Here is a 19,026-nt window from a genome sequence, read left to right as displayed (position 1 = left end):
TTTCTCCTTAAGGCACATCACAGAGTTCTTGCACTTAAGAGCATTGGCTAGCACTTCAGCACTACCCTTAGGGACCATTTTAAACAGAAAAATTACCAACAAAAAGCACAAACGTGTGAAAAGCGTGGCACTAAATAGACTGTGAAGAGGATACTTGTTTACAGTGTGAGAGCTGAAATGAGAAGGCAGAGCTTTGCTTCCTTTGACCTAAGGAGGGAATGTGCACTTTGGGCAACTAAATTTTTCACCACTCTGCACAGATCTATAAACAGAGATAATAATAATTATGAAAGTGAGGATTTAATAAAAGGTAGCTGTGAAGATTCTGGTATAAAACACAGAGAGAGGCAGAAATGTTTTATTTTTGCATCAACTTTGTATGCAAAACAAACGAATACATAAAATTGGTTAAATAAGCTATCAGATACTGAATAGATAATACACATACTTTAACAGACTTTTATGCAGATCCTTTGGGAAACTCAGAGGAAATTGAAAAGATAAAAGTGTTATAAAATCAAAAAGTAATATAGTGTAGATTCAATATATAAGGCATCTATTTAATACTTAGGTATTTTAGCCAAGAATGGGTATAATATGCCCTAAACCAGTGGACGGCAAACTGCGGCTCGCGAGCCACATGCGGCTCTTTGGCCCCTTGAGTGTGGCCACAAAGTTTCAATCGCACTGTATGTGCGTGCCCGCACATGGTATTTTGTGGAAGAGCCACACTCAAGGGGCCGCAGTTTGCCGACCACAGCCCTAACCGGTTTGGCTCAGTGGCTAGCGTCAGCCTGCAGACTGAAGGGTCCCAGGTTCCATTCCGGTCAAGGGCATGTACCTTGGTTGCGGGCACAACCCCAGTAGGGGGTTTGCAGGAGGCAGCTGATCAATGTTTCTCTCTCATCGATGTTTCTAACTCTCTATCCCTCTCCCTTCCTCTCTGTAAAAAAAAAAAAAAAAAAAAATCAATAAAATATATTTTTTTAAAAAGGAATGGGTATAATAACCTATTTGGAATTATTGTTACAAATTTCTTCTGTTCTTCAAGAAACCTGTACCATTGCTGATGTAAACCTCCAAGTTAATGAAGTTACATAATCATATATACATGTGCCTAACATTCATATATGAATATAGAGTACAAAATTATTTTTTCCCTTTGGCTCTTAAAGAGTAGAATTTAGCAACATGTGGATTGCAAGGAAAAGCTAAAAAATAAAGATAAAAATTCAAGCCCTAACCGGTTTGGCTCAGTGGATAGAGCGTTGGCCTGCAGGCTAAAGGGTCCCAGGTTCGATTCCAGTCAAGGGCATGTACCTTGGTTGTGGGCACATCCCCCGTAGGGGGTGTGCAGGAGGCAGCCGATTGATGTTTCTCTCTAATCTGATGTTTCTAACTCTCTATCCCTCTCCCTTCCTCTCTGTAAAAAAATCAATAAAAATACATTTTTTAAAAAAGATAAAAATTCAAGTTTGAAATGTCTCTCAACACCTACACATGTTCTTATACTTCACGCTCAACCTCCAAATTCTGGAAAATGTTTCTATATAACCTACTAACTCAATAAAAATATCCCAGGTTGTCATGGTGACATAGGTCTTTCCCCTGCAGAACATTGTAGTCTGGTGCAGTGGTTTCCTAATTCCTTATGGTTGTGAAATCTTTCTTTTTCTGTGTTTTACCTTTCCAGCCTAATACTACATCTGAGCCTGCTAGACTGGTGGCAAATTAAAGATTTAATTTGGAATAAGGTAAACTTAATTAATAGTAAATCAGTCTGGAAAGCTGATGAAATCCTTTGTGGGTATATGTCCTGCAATGGTCCTTGAAAACATTACAGCATTCAGTCCTTGCTAGAATTTCTCCTTTATTTCTTAACCTGTATGGGCTGATTAAATTTTAAAAATCTTGTCCAGGTTTTTAGAACAATGATAGGAAATTGGTAGTCAGGATATGAACTTTGGGTTAGCCATTCTCTTCCCGTCACCACTAAACCCTTTTTTAGTCCCATCTCTCAGTCCCAAAATGGGAGCTTTGCAGGTTTGTGAGTTCCTATAGTGCAGAGACTTGTGGATGTCATGGATTTGAGCTCAGTTCTGACAAATGATCTTGCTTCCTACGTTGGTCTGCTTCAGGGCTCCTCGAGTTATCTTTGTGGGAAGGTATTCAAGAGCAAGGGCAGATCTTGGCAAGGATTCCTTGGACACAGAGGAGAATGAAGAGGCTAAGAAATGGAACAGCAGAGGAAAGCAAGAGAAAGCTGCATGTAAGCAACAGGAAAACACTCTTTGTGGTTGTCTAATACCCATTTGAGGAGAGAAACCATACCTTTTGTTTGTCTACGTAATGAATAAATAAATGGCTATTTGGTGGTACCATTACCAAGTATTTTGACTTTGCCCATGCCCAAAGCATGTTCTTCATGAAGGCTAATATCAAAGTGTAAGGTATGTATCACTTTATTCTCTTTCATGAATCTTTAGTTCATAAGTAGTTATCTAAACCTGGAAAGTCTGGGATCCTAGAGGTAAAAAAAAAATATTTAAGGGTGTCTTTGAGCTCTTGCAATATTTTGAAAAATCTAATCGAAATTGAGGGAAAATCTGCAACAAGGAAGCAAAGGTTTCCCAAAACATTGAGTTTCCTTGCTCTTGACTGATAATACATGAGTTTAATATGGGCAAATATGTTATTTCATTTTGGTCAGACACTCACGTCAGTAGTTAATATGTCAATGACTTTGGTGAAGAAGATAAAACAAATCATTATAATTTAAGATATTTAATTTTATTGGGAAGACAGAAACATCTTCAGAACCTTGGAGTTCAGACATTCCACAAATAACTCTTATCTTTTATTCACTGCAACACATACATGTCAGCCCTAAGTTAGCCAACATAAATATCACCACCCTGTCATAGGTGCTGTGCTTGAGAGGTAGATGAAATAGAGATGTGGAGGCAGAGAGGAAGGAACATCTAATCCTCCTTGGAAAAAAGAAAAGAAAAGAATAGAAAAAAAAAAGAAAAGAAAAGAAAAGAAAAGAAAAGAAAAGAAAAAAGAAAAGAAAAGATGGGGGCTGTGAAAGAAGGCTTTGGAGAGAAATTAGTCCGTGAGAGAGCTGATTCCTGAATGCTGGTGGGGTTTTCAAAAGAAACAGATGGCTTGAAGATCTGGAGGTGCAAATTACAAAAGGGTTTAGCTGAAACCTGGAGAAATGAGACTGACAGTTGACAGGGACCAGACTTGACGAATCGTAAAAACCATGGCAGAGAAATCATGGCAACAGGAGCCACTGAAGACTTTTACAGAGGAGTAACCTAATGACATATGCTTTAAAAATGGATAATTTTAATGATAATATGAAGCATGAATTGGACAGGGCTAGGAAGACCAGGCTCATTATTTTCTTAATTAAAAAACTTGCTAATTGGGTACAGCACACACACAGTAAAGTGCATACATATTAAATGTTTAGCTTGATAAGTGTTTTCATATATATATATGTATGTATACATATGTATATATTTTTATGTAACCACTAACCAAATTAGGAACTTTTCCAACATCCCAGAAGTGTCTCTCTCCTGTGCTTCCCAGGCAATACCCACTGTAGCTTCCACTCCTTCACCCCACATTCTATGGAGAGCCTCTATTCTGGCTTCTATCACCGTAGATTCATTTTTCTTCACCTTTATATAAATGGAATCATGGGCTATGTAATCTTATGCCTGACTTCTTATGCTCAACATTACCTGTGTAATTTCTCCTTGTTGATGAATGTAGCAGTTCATCCTTTTTAATTGCCATGTATACCCCATAGTATGATTTTATACCACATTTAACTTATCTGTTTTACTGCTGATTGACACTTGGGTTGTGTCAATTTTTTTGACCTTATGAATAATAGTGCTTAGAACGTTTTAATGTATCTTTTGTTAATGGATATACCCACTCACTATTCTTGGGTATATGTCCAGGAGTGAAATTGCTATTATAATCCGTATGTTTACTTTTAGTCATTCTGGTACCAGACTGTTAGGTGGACATCAGGCTATTATGAATAAAGCTGCTAAAGATATTCCTGATAGATTCTCCCTTCCCCCAACTGGTGGTGGAATATGACGTAACCTGCTGCCCGGAAATACCTGAGTGACTAACCATGTTACCTTATATGGACTATACATTGGACCACCAATCCACACCTGCCAAATACCCTAAGCCCTTGTCCTATATGGACAATGCAGTAAGCCACCAATCAGTGTGCACCGAGTAAACCTAAGCCCCCCCACTCCTTCCCATTCCACCCCTCAAAAGGCGTGCCCACCCCTGCACGTGCTGCTGTCCTACCCTTGCGAGACAGCCCGGCAGGTCCTTCTCCTCTAATAAAGCCTGTAGTCCTGGTTTTCGGCCTCTGTCTGATCTTTCAATTCCCATATAGGTCTTTCTATGGACATATATTTTCATTCCTCTTGAGTTCAGGTACCTAGGAATGAGATTGTTGTGACATCTGGTAAGCCTAGGTATATAAGAAACTGCTAAACTGTTTCCCAATGTGGCTGTATCATTTTGAGTTCCCACTGGCAACTTCTGAGAGTTCCAGGTGCTCCTGTCCTTGTCAGTATTGGGTAGTGTCAGTTTAAAAAAACAACAACTTTAGCCATTGTTATAGTTCTAAGGTGATATCTCATTGTATTTTTTTAAAAAATTGAAATAAAATTTATATAACAAAATTCATCAGTTTAACCATTTTAAAGTGTACGATTCAGTGATTTTTAGTATAGTCCCAAGAATGTGCAATCATTACCATTAATTACTGATTCAATAGTATTGACGTTCTTGGTGAACGGAGACGCAGAGATGAGTCGGACCACAGGATACGGAGAAACAGAGGGCTACCGCTCGCTCAGGCGAATAGCCAAGATCCTCTGATCCCTCATGGCTTTTATTGGGGGTGAGCACAGCAAATAACAATGGAGTGCAGCAAGTGACAATGATTAACAATGGGGTACAGCAAGTGACAATGATTAATAAACATGCTTTAAGAAATCATCAAAGGAACTATAGCGAGGAGAGACCAAGATGGCGGCGTAGGTAAACACCGGAGACCGCTGCCGCAAACAACCATTTCAAAAATACAACTAAAAGACTGAACGGACATCACCCAGAACCACAGGAAGGCTGGCTGAAGAGAGACTCTACAACTAGAAGGAAAGAGAACAGCAAATCGAGGCTCAGAGGCGGCGCAGTGTGGAAAATACAAAGGTACCGAGGTGCGCGGGCAAAGCGGGCTGGTGGCTGAGGGCACGGTTGTCGTTTTCTGCCGGGAGTGAGTCTCAGACTCTGGGCTCCAGATCCGGGCGAGTCTCTAGGGACCCAGACTCAAACGGGAGAAGCGGGATTATCCGGCATCAGTTGGGACCTGAGGGCAGCTTTCTCTCCGAGGTTTGCAGCGGCTGCCGGGGTTCTGAGAAGCAGAGCCTCTGGGAACGGGTCTGAGCGTGGCCATAACTGCTCCCTCCGCCCGCCCTGTTGATCCCGCCCCGCCCAAAACCTGCGCACAGCCATTTGCCGATTGCCTCAGGCAAAGGCTGGATTAGCGCCTCCCCAGAAGGCAGACGTTTTCCACACAGCTGATTTCCACAGCCAGCCGGCCTGGTGGTCAAACCCCTCTAGTGTTAACTACAACAATTAAGGCTTGGCTAGAACAAGACTGCGCACAGAGACCACAAGGGGGTGCACCAAGAAAGCATAAAAGATGCGGAGACAAAAAAACATGACAGAAATGGAGGATATGGAGCTAAGAATCGCAATTTTGAGGGCTTGCCATAAATTTGTGCAGAGCCTCACGAAAACTAATGAGACCCTCGATGCTACGATAAAGAAATTAGAAAGTAAGCATACACGGACTGAAATAAAGAATATTATACCCAATAGCAGGCCAGAGGAGTACAATAATCAAACCAAAGATTCGACAAAAAACACCCAATTGGAAAAGCAAAATGAAAAAAGAATCCGAAAGTGTGAAGATAGTGTAAGGAGCCTCTGGGACAGCTTTAAGCGGTCTAATATCAGAGTCATTGGAGTGCCAGAAGATGAGAGACAGCAAGATATTGAAAACCTATTTCAAGAAATAATGGCAGAAAACTTCCCCCACCTGGTGAAAGAAATGGACTTACAGGTCCAAGAAGCGCAGAGAACCCCAAACAAAAGGAATCCAAAGAGGACCACACCAAGACACATCATCATTAAAATGCCAAGAGCAAAAGACAAAGAGAAAATCTTAAAAGCAGCAAGAGAAAGAGGCTCAATTACCTACAAGGGAATACCCATACGACTGTCAGCTGATTTCTCAACAGAAACTTTGCAGGCCAGAAGGGAATGGCAAGAAATATTCAAAGTGCTGAATACCAAGAACCTACAACCAAGATTACTTTATCCAGCAAAGCTATCATTCAGAATTGAAGGTCAGATAAAGAGCTTCACAGATAAGGAAAAGCTAAAGGAGTTCATCACCGCCAAACCAGTATTATATGAAATGCTGAAAGGTATCCTTTAAGAAGAGGAAGAAGAAGAAAAAGGTAAAGATACAAATTATGAACAACAAACATGCATCTATCAACAAATGAATCTAAGAATCAAGTGAATAAATAACCTGATGTACAGAATGAACTGGTGATTATAATAGAATCAGGGACATAGAAAGGGAATAGACTGACTATTCTTGGGGGAAAAAGGGGTGTGGGAGATGCGGGAAGTGACTGGACAAAAATCATGCACCTATGGATGAACACAGTGGGTGGGGAGTGAGGGTGGAGGGTGGGGTGGGAGCTGGAAGGAGGGGAGTTATGGGGGGAAAAAAGAGGAACAAATGTAATAATCTGAACAATAAAGATTTAATTAAAAAAAAAAAAAAAAAAAAAAGAAATCATCAAAGCTAAGTTATACATTACACTATTAATTTCCTATATTATATAAAGATTCTTTCCACCTGCAGCAGTGCACCCTCCCCTGAACTTTCTATGCCCTCATGGACTATTCATCACGTCAAGGAAAGTTCTGCCTCGGAACAATAAGTCTCGCGTGCAAGACTTTGTTCTGACGCGGCCTGTGTGCAGGCTCACGCCTTCTCCCGGCAGAGCGTCCTCTTCTAGTTAACTTCTTTCTGCTTTACCGCAACACAATAGTTTTAATTGTTATAGGCCAGGTATTCAGATGTTTTCTTTTTTCTTGAGTCAGTTTTGGTTTTGGTTTTGGTTTTGGCCAGTTTAGACATGCTTTTCTTTAGCTCTTCGAAAATATTTAAAATAGCTTCTTTAAAATCTTTGTCTAGTAAAGTCCAACATTTGGGCTTCCTCCTGGACATGGTTTTTATTGATTGCTGTTTCTCTAATTATGAGCTATACTTTCTTGTTTTTAGGATGCCTCATAATTTTTTGTTGAAAACTGAACATTCTGAATATAATAATGTGACAATTCTGGAAATCAAATTATTCTCCTTCCTCAGAGTTCACTGTTACTACTTGGCTATTCCCTATCTTTCAAGATTCAGCTATAGTTTCAACTCTATCAGAAAACCTTAACTAATCTTTCATTCTGAATTAGATGTGTTCTACAGCTCTCTCTCTCTCTCTCTCTCTCTCTCTCTATATATATATATATCCTGATACTTAGCATGATATATTTTAATTATTCTCTGTTTTTTCCTACTAGATGCCACTAGATAGCAGGGACTATCTTTTTTAACTCCAATGCCTAATTAACATGTCTGGCATATAGAAGGTGGTGAATTCAAGTTTAATAAATGAATGATAGATTTATGCATATGTAGGCAGAGAAGGAGACAGTGATGAGGAAGAGATTAAAGGTACAGAAAGCAGCCCTGACCCGTTTGGCTCAGTGGATAGAGTGTCAGCCTGCAGACTGAAGGGTCCCAGGTTTGATTCCAGTCAAGGGCATGTACCTTGGTTGCAGGCACATCCCCAGTAGGGGGTGTGCAGGAGGCAGCTGATCGATGTTTCTAACTCTCTATCCCTCTCCCTTCCTCTCTATAAAGAAAAAAAAAATCAATAAAATATATTTTTAAAAAAAGGTACAGAAAGCAGAGTTGGGATGCCATTGATGAAACAATGTCTGCCAAAGAGGATAGGTTTCAGTGCACAGGAGGAGTGATTAGTTTTAAAAATGAGAGATATGTCTACATCTCAGGTCGGAATAGAAATGTGAGAACATGAACGGATTGTTACTAAGGGTTCATCCTTTTCTCCCTCTGTAAAGAAGTGGGGGCAGAGGGCAAAGGGTAGGGAGTCAAGACGAAGAGGAATAGAGGATTGAAGAAAATGACAAAAGACTTGGAATGACTGTTACGGAGAATGGCAATTTCATGATTAAGGAAAAGTAAAGGAATTGCCAAGCTGTGGATAGAATCAATTGAAACCGGAAACTCTCTCTATCTTCCTAGTTTTGAGAGCTCGTCTGATTCCCCTCCGCCCCCCCCCAAGCCAGACACAGGCTCCCACCTTTAGAATCTGAGGGGATGAATTTCAAAATTGACATAGGGTTGGGGCTTGCGGTGCAGGCAGAAAGACAGGCGCACAGGTGGACAGGATGCCTGTTAGAGAGAAGAGTCATGTCTGAGGAAAGTTCAAATGCTATTGTAGGTATTTAAAACGATAGACCGTGAGTGGAGAAGGAAAGAAGATGCTCGGCCAGGGCGTCGCTCCACCCTTAATACTTGTGCACACAGGCTGGGCAGGGGTGGAGGTCCAGCTGTCACCGGAGTGTCGTGGCCGTAACAGCTGTCACAGAACCCGGAAGGGGACGGCGCTAGCGCACAAGCAGACTTGGGAGAGGCGACTCTGTCCTCCGCTGCGCCTACTTGCCAAACCCAGGCCCGGGCGGTTCAGAACCTAAAACGAAGTCTCCGCCCCCGAGTTGCTCCGAGCAGCCCGACCCGGAAGTTCCTCTGCCGACCCGGAAGCAGAGCCGTGCGCCAGCGGCGCCGCGGCGGAGCCACCGCCCCCACCGCTGTGCCGCTGCTTCGCCCCGCTGGGGACCCGGGGAGCGCGGCGCCGGGCGCCCAGATGGTCCTCGGCCGGCGGCGGCGGCTGAGGCGGAGGGAGGATGACCTCTCCTCGGGAGCGGGGTGCCGACCTGGCCCGTTTCTACACGGTCACCGAGCCTCAGCGACACCCGAGGGGCTACACGGTGTATAAGGTCACCGCCCGGGTGAGTGCGGGTGTCAGGCGGGGGTGGGATCCTGAATTGGGAGGTGAGGGTCTGGGGTGGGGACCCTGGCGTGGGGGTACCTGGCCCCGGTCGGAGCCGAGGGTGGGACTCGGGGCGCCTGGTGCCGGGCGTGCGTCAGAGGGGGGACTTGGGGAAGGCTGGGGAGCGCTGAGGGTGGGATGCTCGGGACTCCACCCGGGAAGGCTGCGGAGTCGTCCCCGTTCCCGGTGGGGCAGGGGTTGATGGTTTTCCATGGATGACTCAGCCCCTATCCCATTTGAACTTTCTCTTCGGAGGCTGAAATTTTGCAGAAGTGGGTTTGCTTGCTTCCGAGGGATGTGCAGGTTAAAGATAGGATTTATTGTCTTATCTTACTTATGTAATGGGCCTTTCTCCCCTCGGCCATTTATACAGCGTCATTGTTTGCACTGAGGCAGACGGACTCTCGAGGATGTCGGTGTTAGGGGTCACAGCCCAGGACCTCTGCCGCCTGCCTTTTTGCCTTTGAGTCTTTCATGGTTTACGGTGGGAGACAGAGGAGAAATTCCACGGAAGGTTACTCGGGTGAGCTGCCTTGAGAGCACATTTAAAGGCTGCGAAGTCTCCTCTATGTTAACTTAACCGGGTTCAATTCTTAGTACCCGCTTTGGTACTTAAAATTGCTCTTGCTCCTTGTAAAGAGAGCTTTTCTCTCTCTCCTGGGGAAATGAAGAAGAGTGAGATTAAGTAAGTCTATGTGTAGGCATGTATGTGTATATGAGTATGCACGCGTATTAGGCATTTTGTACACATCACCCAAGTTACTGCTAATTTTTGCGATGAGGAAACTGAGGTTGCCGGAGGTTTTGTAACTTGCTCAACTTTACATTGCAAGTCAGCAGCGCATCTGGGATTTGAGGCCACTTCTGCCTAACTCCAAATTATACAAAAAGTTCAGAATTAACTTTATCATTGCCATTAATTGCTTGAAAAAGGAGAGGTACAGATAGTCGTGATACCACAATACACATTTGGAGGCTGTAGTGATCATGTGTGCCAGCTCAGGAACTAGGTCTTGAGAACAACTTGGCTTGTGCTTTATAGAAATGGTTGGTGCACAGTTGAGACAAATGTCAGAAGGTGGGATGAGCAAGTTTGTTTAAAGATAAGACCAGGCCTGGCCTAGATGGCTGTACTGAGAATAGAGGGAAATTTGCTACTCCCTGTTTGCAAGTAAAGTTGTTATATAGGTGTAGTGTAAAAGTTTTTTTGTTTTTTTTTTTTTGATAAAGGGCCCTTATTATACCACTCTTGAAACCATTGTAGGCATTGGGACCTTCAAACATTGAGACTTAGTTTCCTAATATAATTTATGGAATTAGAACAATTTTCAACATATGTAATGTTTCCCTCATAGCACCCCGTTCATCCCTTATTATAACACCACAGTTATATTGTATTAATCTGTTATATGCTTGTGTCTCTAGTATATTCAGAATAGGTCTTTATCATTGGTATTTGTTTCCTTTTATACCAGCTAAGACAGTGCATGGCACACAGTGTCTAAAAAACATTGTTGAATGTTTTCCTCTCCATTCTAGGCAACACGCTCAGTAAGTGTTTAGTTCCAGGCACTAAATGCTGCAAGGGATAGAGGCTGAATAAAGCATGGACCTTCTTTCAAGGATATTCATAAGTAGAAGAGAGTTTACAGGTTTTGAAGAAGTATAGTACAAGACAGAAAGTGTTAAGTGCTACAAGAGAATAGAAAAGAGCTATGGGATTTCAGAAGACAGAGATTGCTTCTGGCTCAAGGGATCTGGGAACATGTACCAGTTAAGACCGGTGGTGAAAGATGAGAAGAATCCAGATAGGTGGTGACAAAAGGGGAGGGCGCCGTAGGTGGAAGGGTAGCTAGAAGGGAGAGAGCCAATAAGGGCTTGAAGGCATAAATGTGTTTGGAACTTGGATAGCAAACACTGTATATGATAATTGCTTGTATTCTTACTTTACAAAAGGAGAGGTTAACCCAATTCAGATCTTAAGTATCTTTTCTTAAGCTGTGAACTATTTACTGAACTAACTTTTATGACAACATAAATTAGAACACAAAGTAGCACATTCCCTCAGGACTAACCAAATCTATATAATATGCATGCCACATATTGCTGTGGTTATTTGAACTTGAAAATTGCTTACACTGCTTTTCTTCTCTTTGTAAATGTTTATGTCTTCATTTGTTGCTTTGGTGACAGATTTTAATTTTAATGTTTGAGGGTCAACATGGAGATATACTTAAAAAGTAACCATACTTAATATTATAAAACAAGTAAAATATTGGTTAATTTCTTTTGAGACTTAAGGAGGAAAACATCTTTCCTCAGGAGAATTAACCAGGTAAGTAGTAGTCTCCTGAGAGAACTTTATGAGATAAAAATTAGGAATGTCTTCTCTATGTTTCCTGCTACTGATTTACTTTAAGCTTTAAGGAATAATCTCTAAATTCTTGATCCTTGCAGGGTTCTTTATGAAGGAGTAGATTTAGAATAATTAGTATCATTATTAAATTTTGGGTAGCATAAAAGCTCTTGCATCTTCTTAAATCTCCTTTATACTTTAAAAAAAAAAATAGTTTTCTGGAACCTTGTGGCCAGTTACAAGCTTGTTAACATATTTCCTAGTTAAACTCTGTGTTGCTTATTACTTTTTATCTAGAATAAGTACCTCTATTCAGAATTGGAAAATTCTTTTGTAGGTTTCTTTGATTCTTTAGTTGAAGGAGACAGAGATATAAAAGAACCATTAGCAGTTTTGGCTTGTTTCATCATGCTAAGTTTACAAAATTCTCATACTGTGATATAGATTTCTCATCAACATTAAGTTAATGGTTGTTCTTGCTTGTATTCTTTCCATGAGTATGGAAAGCAAAAGGTATGCCTTTATGTAAAAAAGACAGTGTTGCTTTATAACTTGATTTTGTTTATATGACTTATTTATATACAATAAAATGCACCAATTTTAAGTCTACAGTTTGATGAGTTTGGACAAATATATACATACTGTTGGGTGTCCCCCAAAATATAGACACACATTTTGCATAATTATAAAGGCAGTGTGTATTAAAATACATTTTATTTTCAAAATTGAGCTATCAGCCATTACAGTGTGTGTACATTTTTTGGGGACACCTGTAGTTGTGTAAGCACCATCACGGTCATCATGGCAGAAGCTCCTTGATGCTCCTTTGCGGTCAGTCCCCTCTCCCCACTACCTGTCTCTAGGCAAACACTGGTCGCCTTTCTGTGATAGATTAGGTGTGTTTTCTAGAATTTTATATAATTGAAATTATACAGTATGCACTTTTCTTTCTGGTCTGGCTTCTTTAACTTAGCATGATTATTTGAGATACAACTATGTTGTCTGTTTTTATTCTCTTTTATTGCTGACTGATATTCCATTGTATGGTTATATTACAATTAATCTGTTTACCTGTTGATGGACATTTGGGTCATTTACAGTTTTTGGTTATGAAGACAGCTATTATGAACATTTGTATATGAGTATTTGTATGGGCATGTGCTTTTATTTCTCTTGATAGCATATATACTTGTAAACTGTAGCTTAATACTAAGTCCTTTTTAAAAAAAAATCTTTCTTGTTGAAAGTATTATATATGTCCCCTTTTCCCCCCCATTAGCCCCCTCCAGCCTGCCCCCATCTCCCATCCCAGGCTTTCACCACCAAATTGTCCCTGTCCATGGGTTATGCATATATATATATATATATATATATATATATATATATATATACATATATATATATGGTCTTTTGTTGATTACCTCCCACCCACCCACTCTCCCCTGCCTTCCCTCCTAAGCTTATATCCTTGTAAACTGTAGCTTAATACTATGTCTTTAAAGAAATCTTTTATTTTTAAATTACAGTTAACATACAATATTATATTAGTTTCAGTTGTATAACCCAGTGATTAGACATTTATATAACTTATAAAGTGATCACCCCGATAAATCTAGTACCCATCTGACACCATATATAGTTATTACAATATTATTGACTATATTCCCTATGCTGTACTTTACATCCCCATGACTATTCTGTAACTACCAATTTGTACTTCTTAATCCCTTCACCTTTTTCATTCATCCCCCTAACCCTCTTCCCATCTGGCAACCATCAAAATGTTCTTTGTATCTGTGAATCTAATTCTATTCTGCTTGTTTGTTTGTTTTGTTTTTTAGATTCCACTTATAAGTGGAATCATATGGTATTTGTCTTTCTTTGTCTGACTTATTTCACTGTCTGACTTATTTCACTCAGCACAATACCCTCTAGGCCAGAGGTTCTTAACCTGTGGGTTGTGAACAATGAAAATACATCCTGCATATCAGATATTTACATTACGATTCATAACAGTAGCAAAATTACAGTTATGAAGTAGCAATGAAAATAATTTTATGGTTGGGGGGTCACCACAACATGAAGAACTGTAGAGGGTCACGGCATTAGGAAGGTTGAGAACCACTGCTCTAGGCCTTTCCGTGTTGTTGCAGATGACCAGATTTCATCCTTTTTTTATGGCTGAGTCATGTTCCATTGTATATATGCATCACTTCTTTATCTGTTCATCTATTGATGGGCACTTAGGTTGCTTCCATATCATGGCTATTGTAAATAATGCTGCAATGAACACTTGGATGGATATGTATTTTTGATTCAGTGTTTTGGGTTTTTTTGGATAAATACCCAGAAGTACAGTTCCTGGATTATATCTGAGCTCCTTATTAAATATTTGTTAAGTAGATAATATAAGTTAGCACACTGGAGAGGACCTAATGACAATTTGATCTGTTGATTATTATGGGCCTGGGGTAGGCCAAGCTATAAAGTCTGGTCTTTGTTTAAGGATAGGCAAGAGGGCTCATTTTAAGATTTTTTATTGTTTTTGTTTATTAGGGAACTGGTAAAAAAGCAATTCATGGCTAGTGCCAGAGCAAGTATTCAAATCCCTTTCTTCTTAATTCTTTCTGTTCTGCCAGCATGCTTCTTCAGCTTTTGATTGGCATTTCTTTGTAAAGACAAAATGGATTTACCTAACAGCCAATAGGAATATTTCTCACATACTTGGAATTTTAATGTCTAGGAGGGCTGGTTTCATTGTGTCCCGGAAAGAGCACTTTGTTTAGAATCACAGAGTTGTGAGATTAGGTACTGCCTGTTATTGATTAATATTATTAGTATTACTGTGTTACTGTATGCTCTTGGTCCTTGATTGTCTCATCCTATGAGGCAGGGTTTTGCTGAATGAAGGAAAAGATTTAATTTCTTAGCGCAGTAGGAGATAGTTACCTTATTTGTTTTCCTAAATTGAGAATTTGCTTTTAACCTTAACAGAGGTGGATGGACCACAAACATCGCAGTAGCATTTTCTACTGTGTTCCAAATTTTAGTAGGTGTCACACTAAATACAAAAATAATAATAAATAAAAAACATATGATAAAAATAGAAAGTTGAGTAGATAGATGACCTTGGGAAATACTATATAGTTTCCTTTTGGAGATTTACAAGGCATCATAAAGTACTGTTGTTTCTTTTTTAAACAAAGATAAACTGAGTTCATCATTAGTCTTTTGAGATCACTGATTTTAAAGAATACCAGTATTCCATGCAGTGTGGTTTGTGAAGCACTGCTTTAGGGTAATAATTTTCAACATGACTTGGCAATAGAATTCTATCTATCTATATCTATCTATCTATCTATCTTTCATCTATCTATCGAGACTTCTCAAGTAAGTACTTAATGAGCCATTGATAGTTAACGCTTGCAACAGAAATTTATGAACTTTAAATGAAAAATGTCACTTCTTTAAATTCCAACTTTTATGGAATTTGTTGGCTGAATTTTGTGACAAAATATTGAAATTCACCTCAGGGAAAAATTACGACGTAGTAACAGTCTATATCAGAGTGAATGTTGTATTTTTGTTTTAGAATTGATATTATTTGTTGAGATCATTGCTAATATAGTATTAAAATTTATAAATAGCTTGGTCTCAGGGTTCAACTTTGTTCATTTTCAGTATGGTCATATTCTTACTTCAGATTTCTGATTGGTATTCTTATTTTTCATCAATTTTGCTGAAGAGAATTACATAATTAGAAAGAGTTGTTACTAATGGACATCTGGGCTCAGCTCATCCTTTGTTTTTGTTGTCCACGTCAGAGGACAGACACATTCTTAACTGATTTAAATGAGATTATACCTGTGGGTCTACTGAACACCTCATAGTGGGTTGTCATTTGGTTGAACTTGGTAAGGTATCTGGCAAGTGATTATGTTTTTATAGTGTAGTGGCATAGGAATCAAGCCTGATGTATTCTCCGTTATACTTCAGTACCTACCTGCAGAGTAGGCACTAATATTTGTTGAATAAGTGAAAGAATAAGTAAAATCTAATGGTTGACAGGGTTTTGTGGAGTACATAAACAATTACTACTGTTTTTGTTTTGGGCTGCAGTAGTGTTGAGTTGATCCTAATCCCCAGTTCATGGTATTGTCAGTAGTTATCAAAAATGTTTTCTTCCTTTCATCTATAGGCAACCATTTTTATGTGTTTAATGTATCTTAGTTTTTGCAAAATGCGTATTGTAGCATCAAGTTCATGAATTTTACATTTACATAGATGTTATTATGTATTTAATGTGAGATTTTCCCGCTCTACATTACTTTTTAATGATTTAAGCACCCAGCCTTCTTCTTTTCTAGTTTTGTGAGGAAATCTTTCTAAATGGTGTTAGACTTTTTGGCTTTTGTAATTAGAGAAGTCTGAAAGAATCCTCCCTCCTCCTCTTTGCTCAGAGAATGAAGATAGCATTGTCCTTGAATGCTGATTATAATTTTTTATAAGTTACTTTTGTTTTCTTCACCATTAGGTGGTCAGTGATTACTTCTCATAGTTATTGGTGTATCTGAGCATTGTGGCTGTATTTTTTTTTCCATTGAAATTTTTATTGAGCTAATTGTAGATTCACTTCCAGTTGTAAGAAATAATCCAGAGCAATCCCTGTATACTTTGTCCATTTGCAGCTGCTTTATATATTTTTAATTTATATGGAGTCTGAGAAGAGGATTAGACAAGTTTGGTAGAATAATGTCAAGTGAAAGTGAAGGCTGAGGCATTCTCCTGTAAATGTAATACATGAACTTTAGTATTTGGACTTTATTTCAGCTGCCTTTTTGCTGGATTTTTTAGTATGTGTTTCAGATAGTGAAGTTATATAGCTGAGTTCTGTGTAAGTGACATAATATGGTATTTCCTTCTTTTTTTTTAAATCCTTACCCGAGGACATTTTTTCAATTGATTTTTAGAGAGAGTGGAAGGGTGAGGGAGAGACAGAGAGAAATACTGATGTGAGATGTGAGAGAGACACATTGATTGGTTGCCTTCCGCATGCCCCTGACCAGGGCCAGGAGCCTGCAACTGAGGTATGTGCCCTTGACTGGAATTGAACCCGAGACCCTTCAGTCTGCAGGCCAATGCTTTATCCACTGAGCCAAACCGGCTAAGGATATTTCCTTATGCTTTAAGTCAGTGGTTGTCAACCATCCTAATGCCGCGACCCTTTAATACAGTTCCTCATGTTGTGGTGACCCCCAACCATAAAATTATTTTCATTGCTACTTTATAACTGTAATTTTGCTCCTGTTATGAATCGTAATGTAAATATCTGATATGCAGGATGTATTTTCATTGTTACAAATTGAACATAATTAAAGCATAGTGATTAATCACAAAAACAATATGTAATTATATATGTGTTTTCCGATGGTCTTAGGCGATGTGACCCCTGTGAAAGGATCATTTGATCCCCAAAGGGGTCGTGACCCACAGGTTGAGAACTGCTGCTTTAAGCAAATTGAAATTTTTATACAAATACTATTGAAAGTAATTATACAAATGTGAAATCTTAAATTTTGATAATGATGAGATATTTCTGTGTATGTTTTGTTTCAGGTTATTTCACGAAGAAATCCAGAGGATGTCCAGGAGGTAACATTTATATGAAAATTTTATTTTATATATTTGACAAAAATTTAACTAAATGCTCGATTGAGCAAATTGAATTGTCAGTCTTTGTGTTGGTATGTTTGTGTGGAGATTGTCTTCAGCTCACAAAACAGTAGCAGAAGTGTCCTAGTTCAGACCTATTAAGTATATTTTAAGTTGTCATAGGTTTTAAGTTATATGACTAAGAATTTGAAGATTATTCGGATGTGTTAAATATGTGTTAGATTTTAGTCGATGTTAAATTAGAAAAATGAGATTTTTAGGAATCATAGTGTTATTTAGTAATGTAATAATTTTTCTCATACTCATCAGATTTCAATATTAGTTAAGGGCTCCTATTTACCTATTTCTAAATTATGATGCCTGTTTAATATAAACTTGAAAAGTATTTGGTAACTAGTATTAATTTTAAAGATATTAATATTAAGTTTTGGGTTTCTGTGTACTTCCATTTTTATATTGAGTTGACATGTTGACATCTTGGAAAACTGCTTCGGGTGTAGATGTTTCTTTTTTAGATTTTGTAGATGCTAAGTTTCTTTTGTCAACTCTCCCTTTCTCTAAAATGATACCAGTTTGTTAAGGTTTTTGCTTAAAACTGTGGTTCTGTATTTATTATTATTTTGTCCTTATATACCTTTAGGAATCCTATCTGAGGAGCTTACTTATTTTAACAGTTTTAAAATTTACTTTTATATTAGTGCTTGTTCACTTTTCTTTAAAAAAATTAATTTATTGTTTAATTACAGTTGACATACAGTATTATATTAGTTCCAGGTGCACAACATAATGATTAGACATCTATATACCTTCCAAAGTGATTACCTTGATCTCATTTTCACTAAGATTAGAAAAACATAGCATGTTGGGGATTTTATTTCTTACTAAAGAAACAGACATTGTAAATGAGCAGTCTTAATTCTGCAACAGTATTTTTTTATTTTTTATTGAATTTTAATGTCTTTAGGTGGGGTATGTATTTTCGATTTAGCCACAAGCCCCACTACTTCTTATAGAAAAATCTGGCTTGATTCATACATTTAAGTGGATTGTTTGGTACTGCTTGGTTTGTGTATGTGACATCAGATTTAGAATATATTTTGACTTTTATACATTACCATTTCTTACTATATCTGATATGGTATTTGTTTTTTCTCTTATGGTTAAAAAATAGTTCAAAAAGGACATATTTTTAAAAGATTCCTTAACTATTTTCCTAGGGTTTTAAGATATCTAACTCCTCCCTACATCCCCTAGCCCCAATAGCCATGAAGAGACTATTGTGTTATTTTGGAAGAAAAGAAGATGTATCTATATATCTATCCTTCTAAAATGGCAGAGAAAGTGATTTGCACCATTGATTGAAGTACACTTTCTACTTAAGTGTCAGCTGATTAGTATGAACTGTTCTTTAGGATTTAGAATTCTTTAGAGTGTTGAATTAGTAGTCAATACTAGGGTTTTCTGCTTTTGAAATTTACAACTCTCTTAAACTGAAAATGGGTTGTGTTTCTTTTGAAAATATTGTCTGATTGCTATGCTGTAGTTTGTAGCTTGATGTTCCCCTTTTCCAGGGAGAATCCTGAACCAACCTATCATGAACATACTCTCTGCCATTTCCTTAATCCTTTTTTTGGAAAAACTCTTTTATAATAACAACTGTTGGTGAGCCATTCATCAGAAAACTCTTGTAAGTGTCCTTTAGTTAGATGATTGCATGGTCCTTTG

The 19,026-nt window shown here is 38.6% G+C and overlaps 1 protein-coding gene across 2 annotated transcripts in view; it reads left to right on the top strand.

Moving 5' to 3' along the window:
• The first annotated feature begins 9,013 nt into the window (after window positions 1-9,013).
• Window positions 9,014-19,026, top strand: part of RPS6KC1 (ribosomal protein S6 kinase C1) — a 133,669-nt gene continuing 123,656 nt past the window's right edge. For both annotated transcript variants that reach the window (XM_070397688.1, XM_070397687.1), the window contains exons 1-2: window positions 9,014-9,231; window positions 17,245-17,280. In XM_070397688.1, the coding sequence (XP_070253789.1) occupies window positions 9,127-9,231; window positions 17,245-17,280 (141 nt within the window). In that variant the 5' untranslated portion in view covers window positions 9,014-9,126. The remainder of the gene's footprint in view (window positions 9,232-17,244; window positions 17,281-19,026) is intronic.

Source organism: Myotis yumanensis, unplaced genomic scaffold (genome assembly GCF_028538775.1).
Source record: "Myotis yumanensis isolate MYYU_CA2020_CCGP unplaced genomic scaffold, mMyoYum1.0.hap1 SCAF_17, whole genome shotgun sequence".
Lineage (NCBI taxonomy): Eukaryota > Metazoa > Chordata > Mammalia > Chiroptera > Vespertilionidae > Myotis > Myotis yumanensis.
Note: the sequence above shows the minus strand (reverse complement) of the source record. Positions and strands in the feature narration are given on the sequence as shown.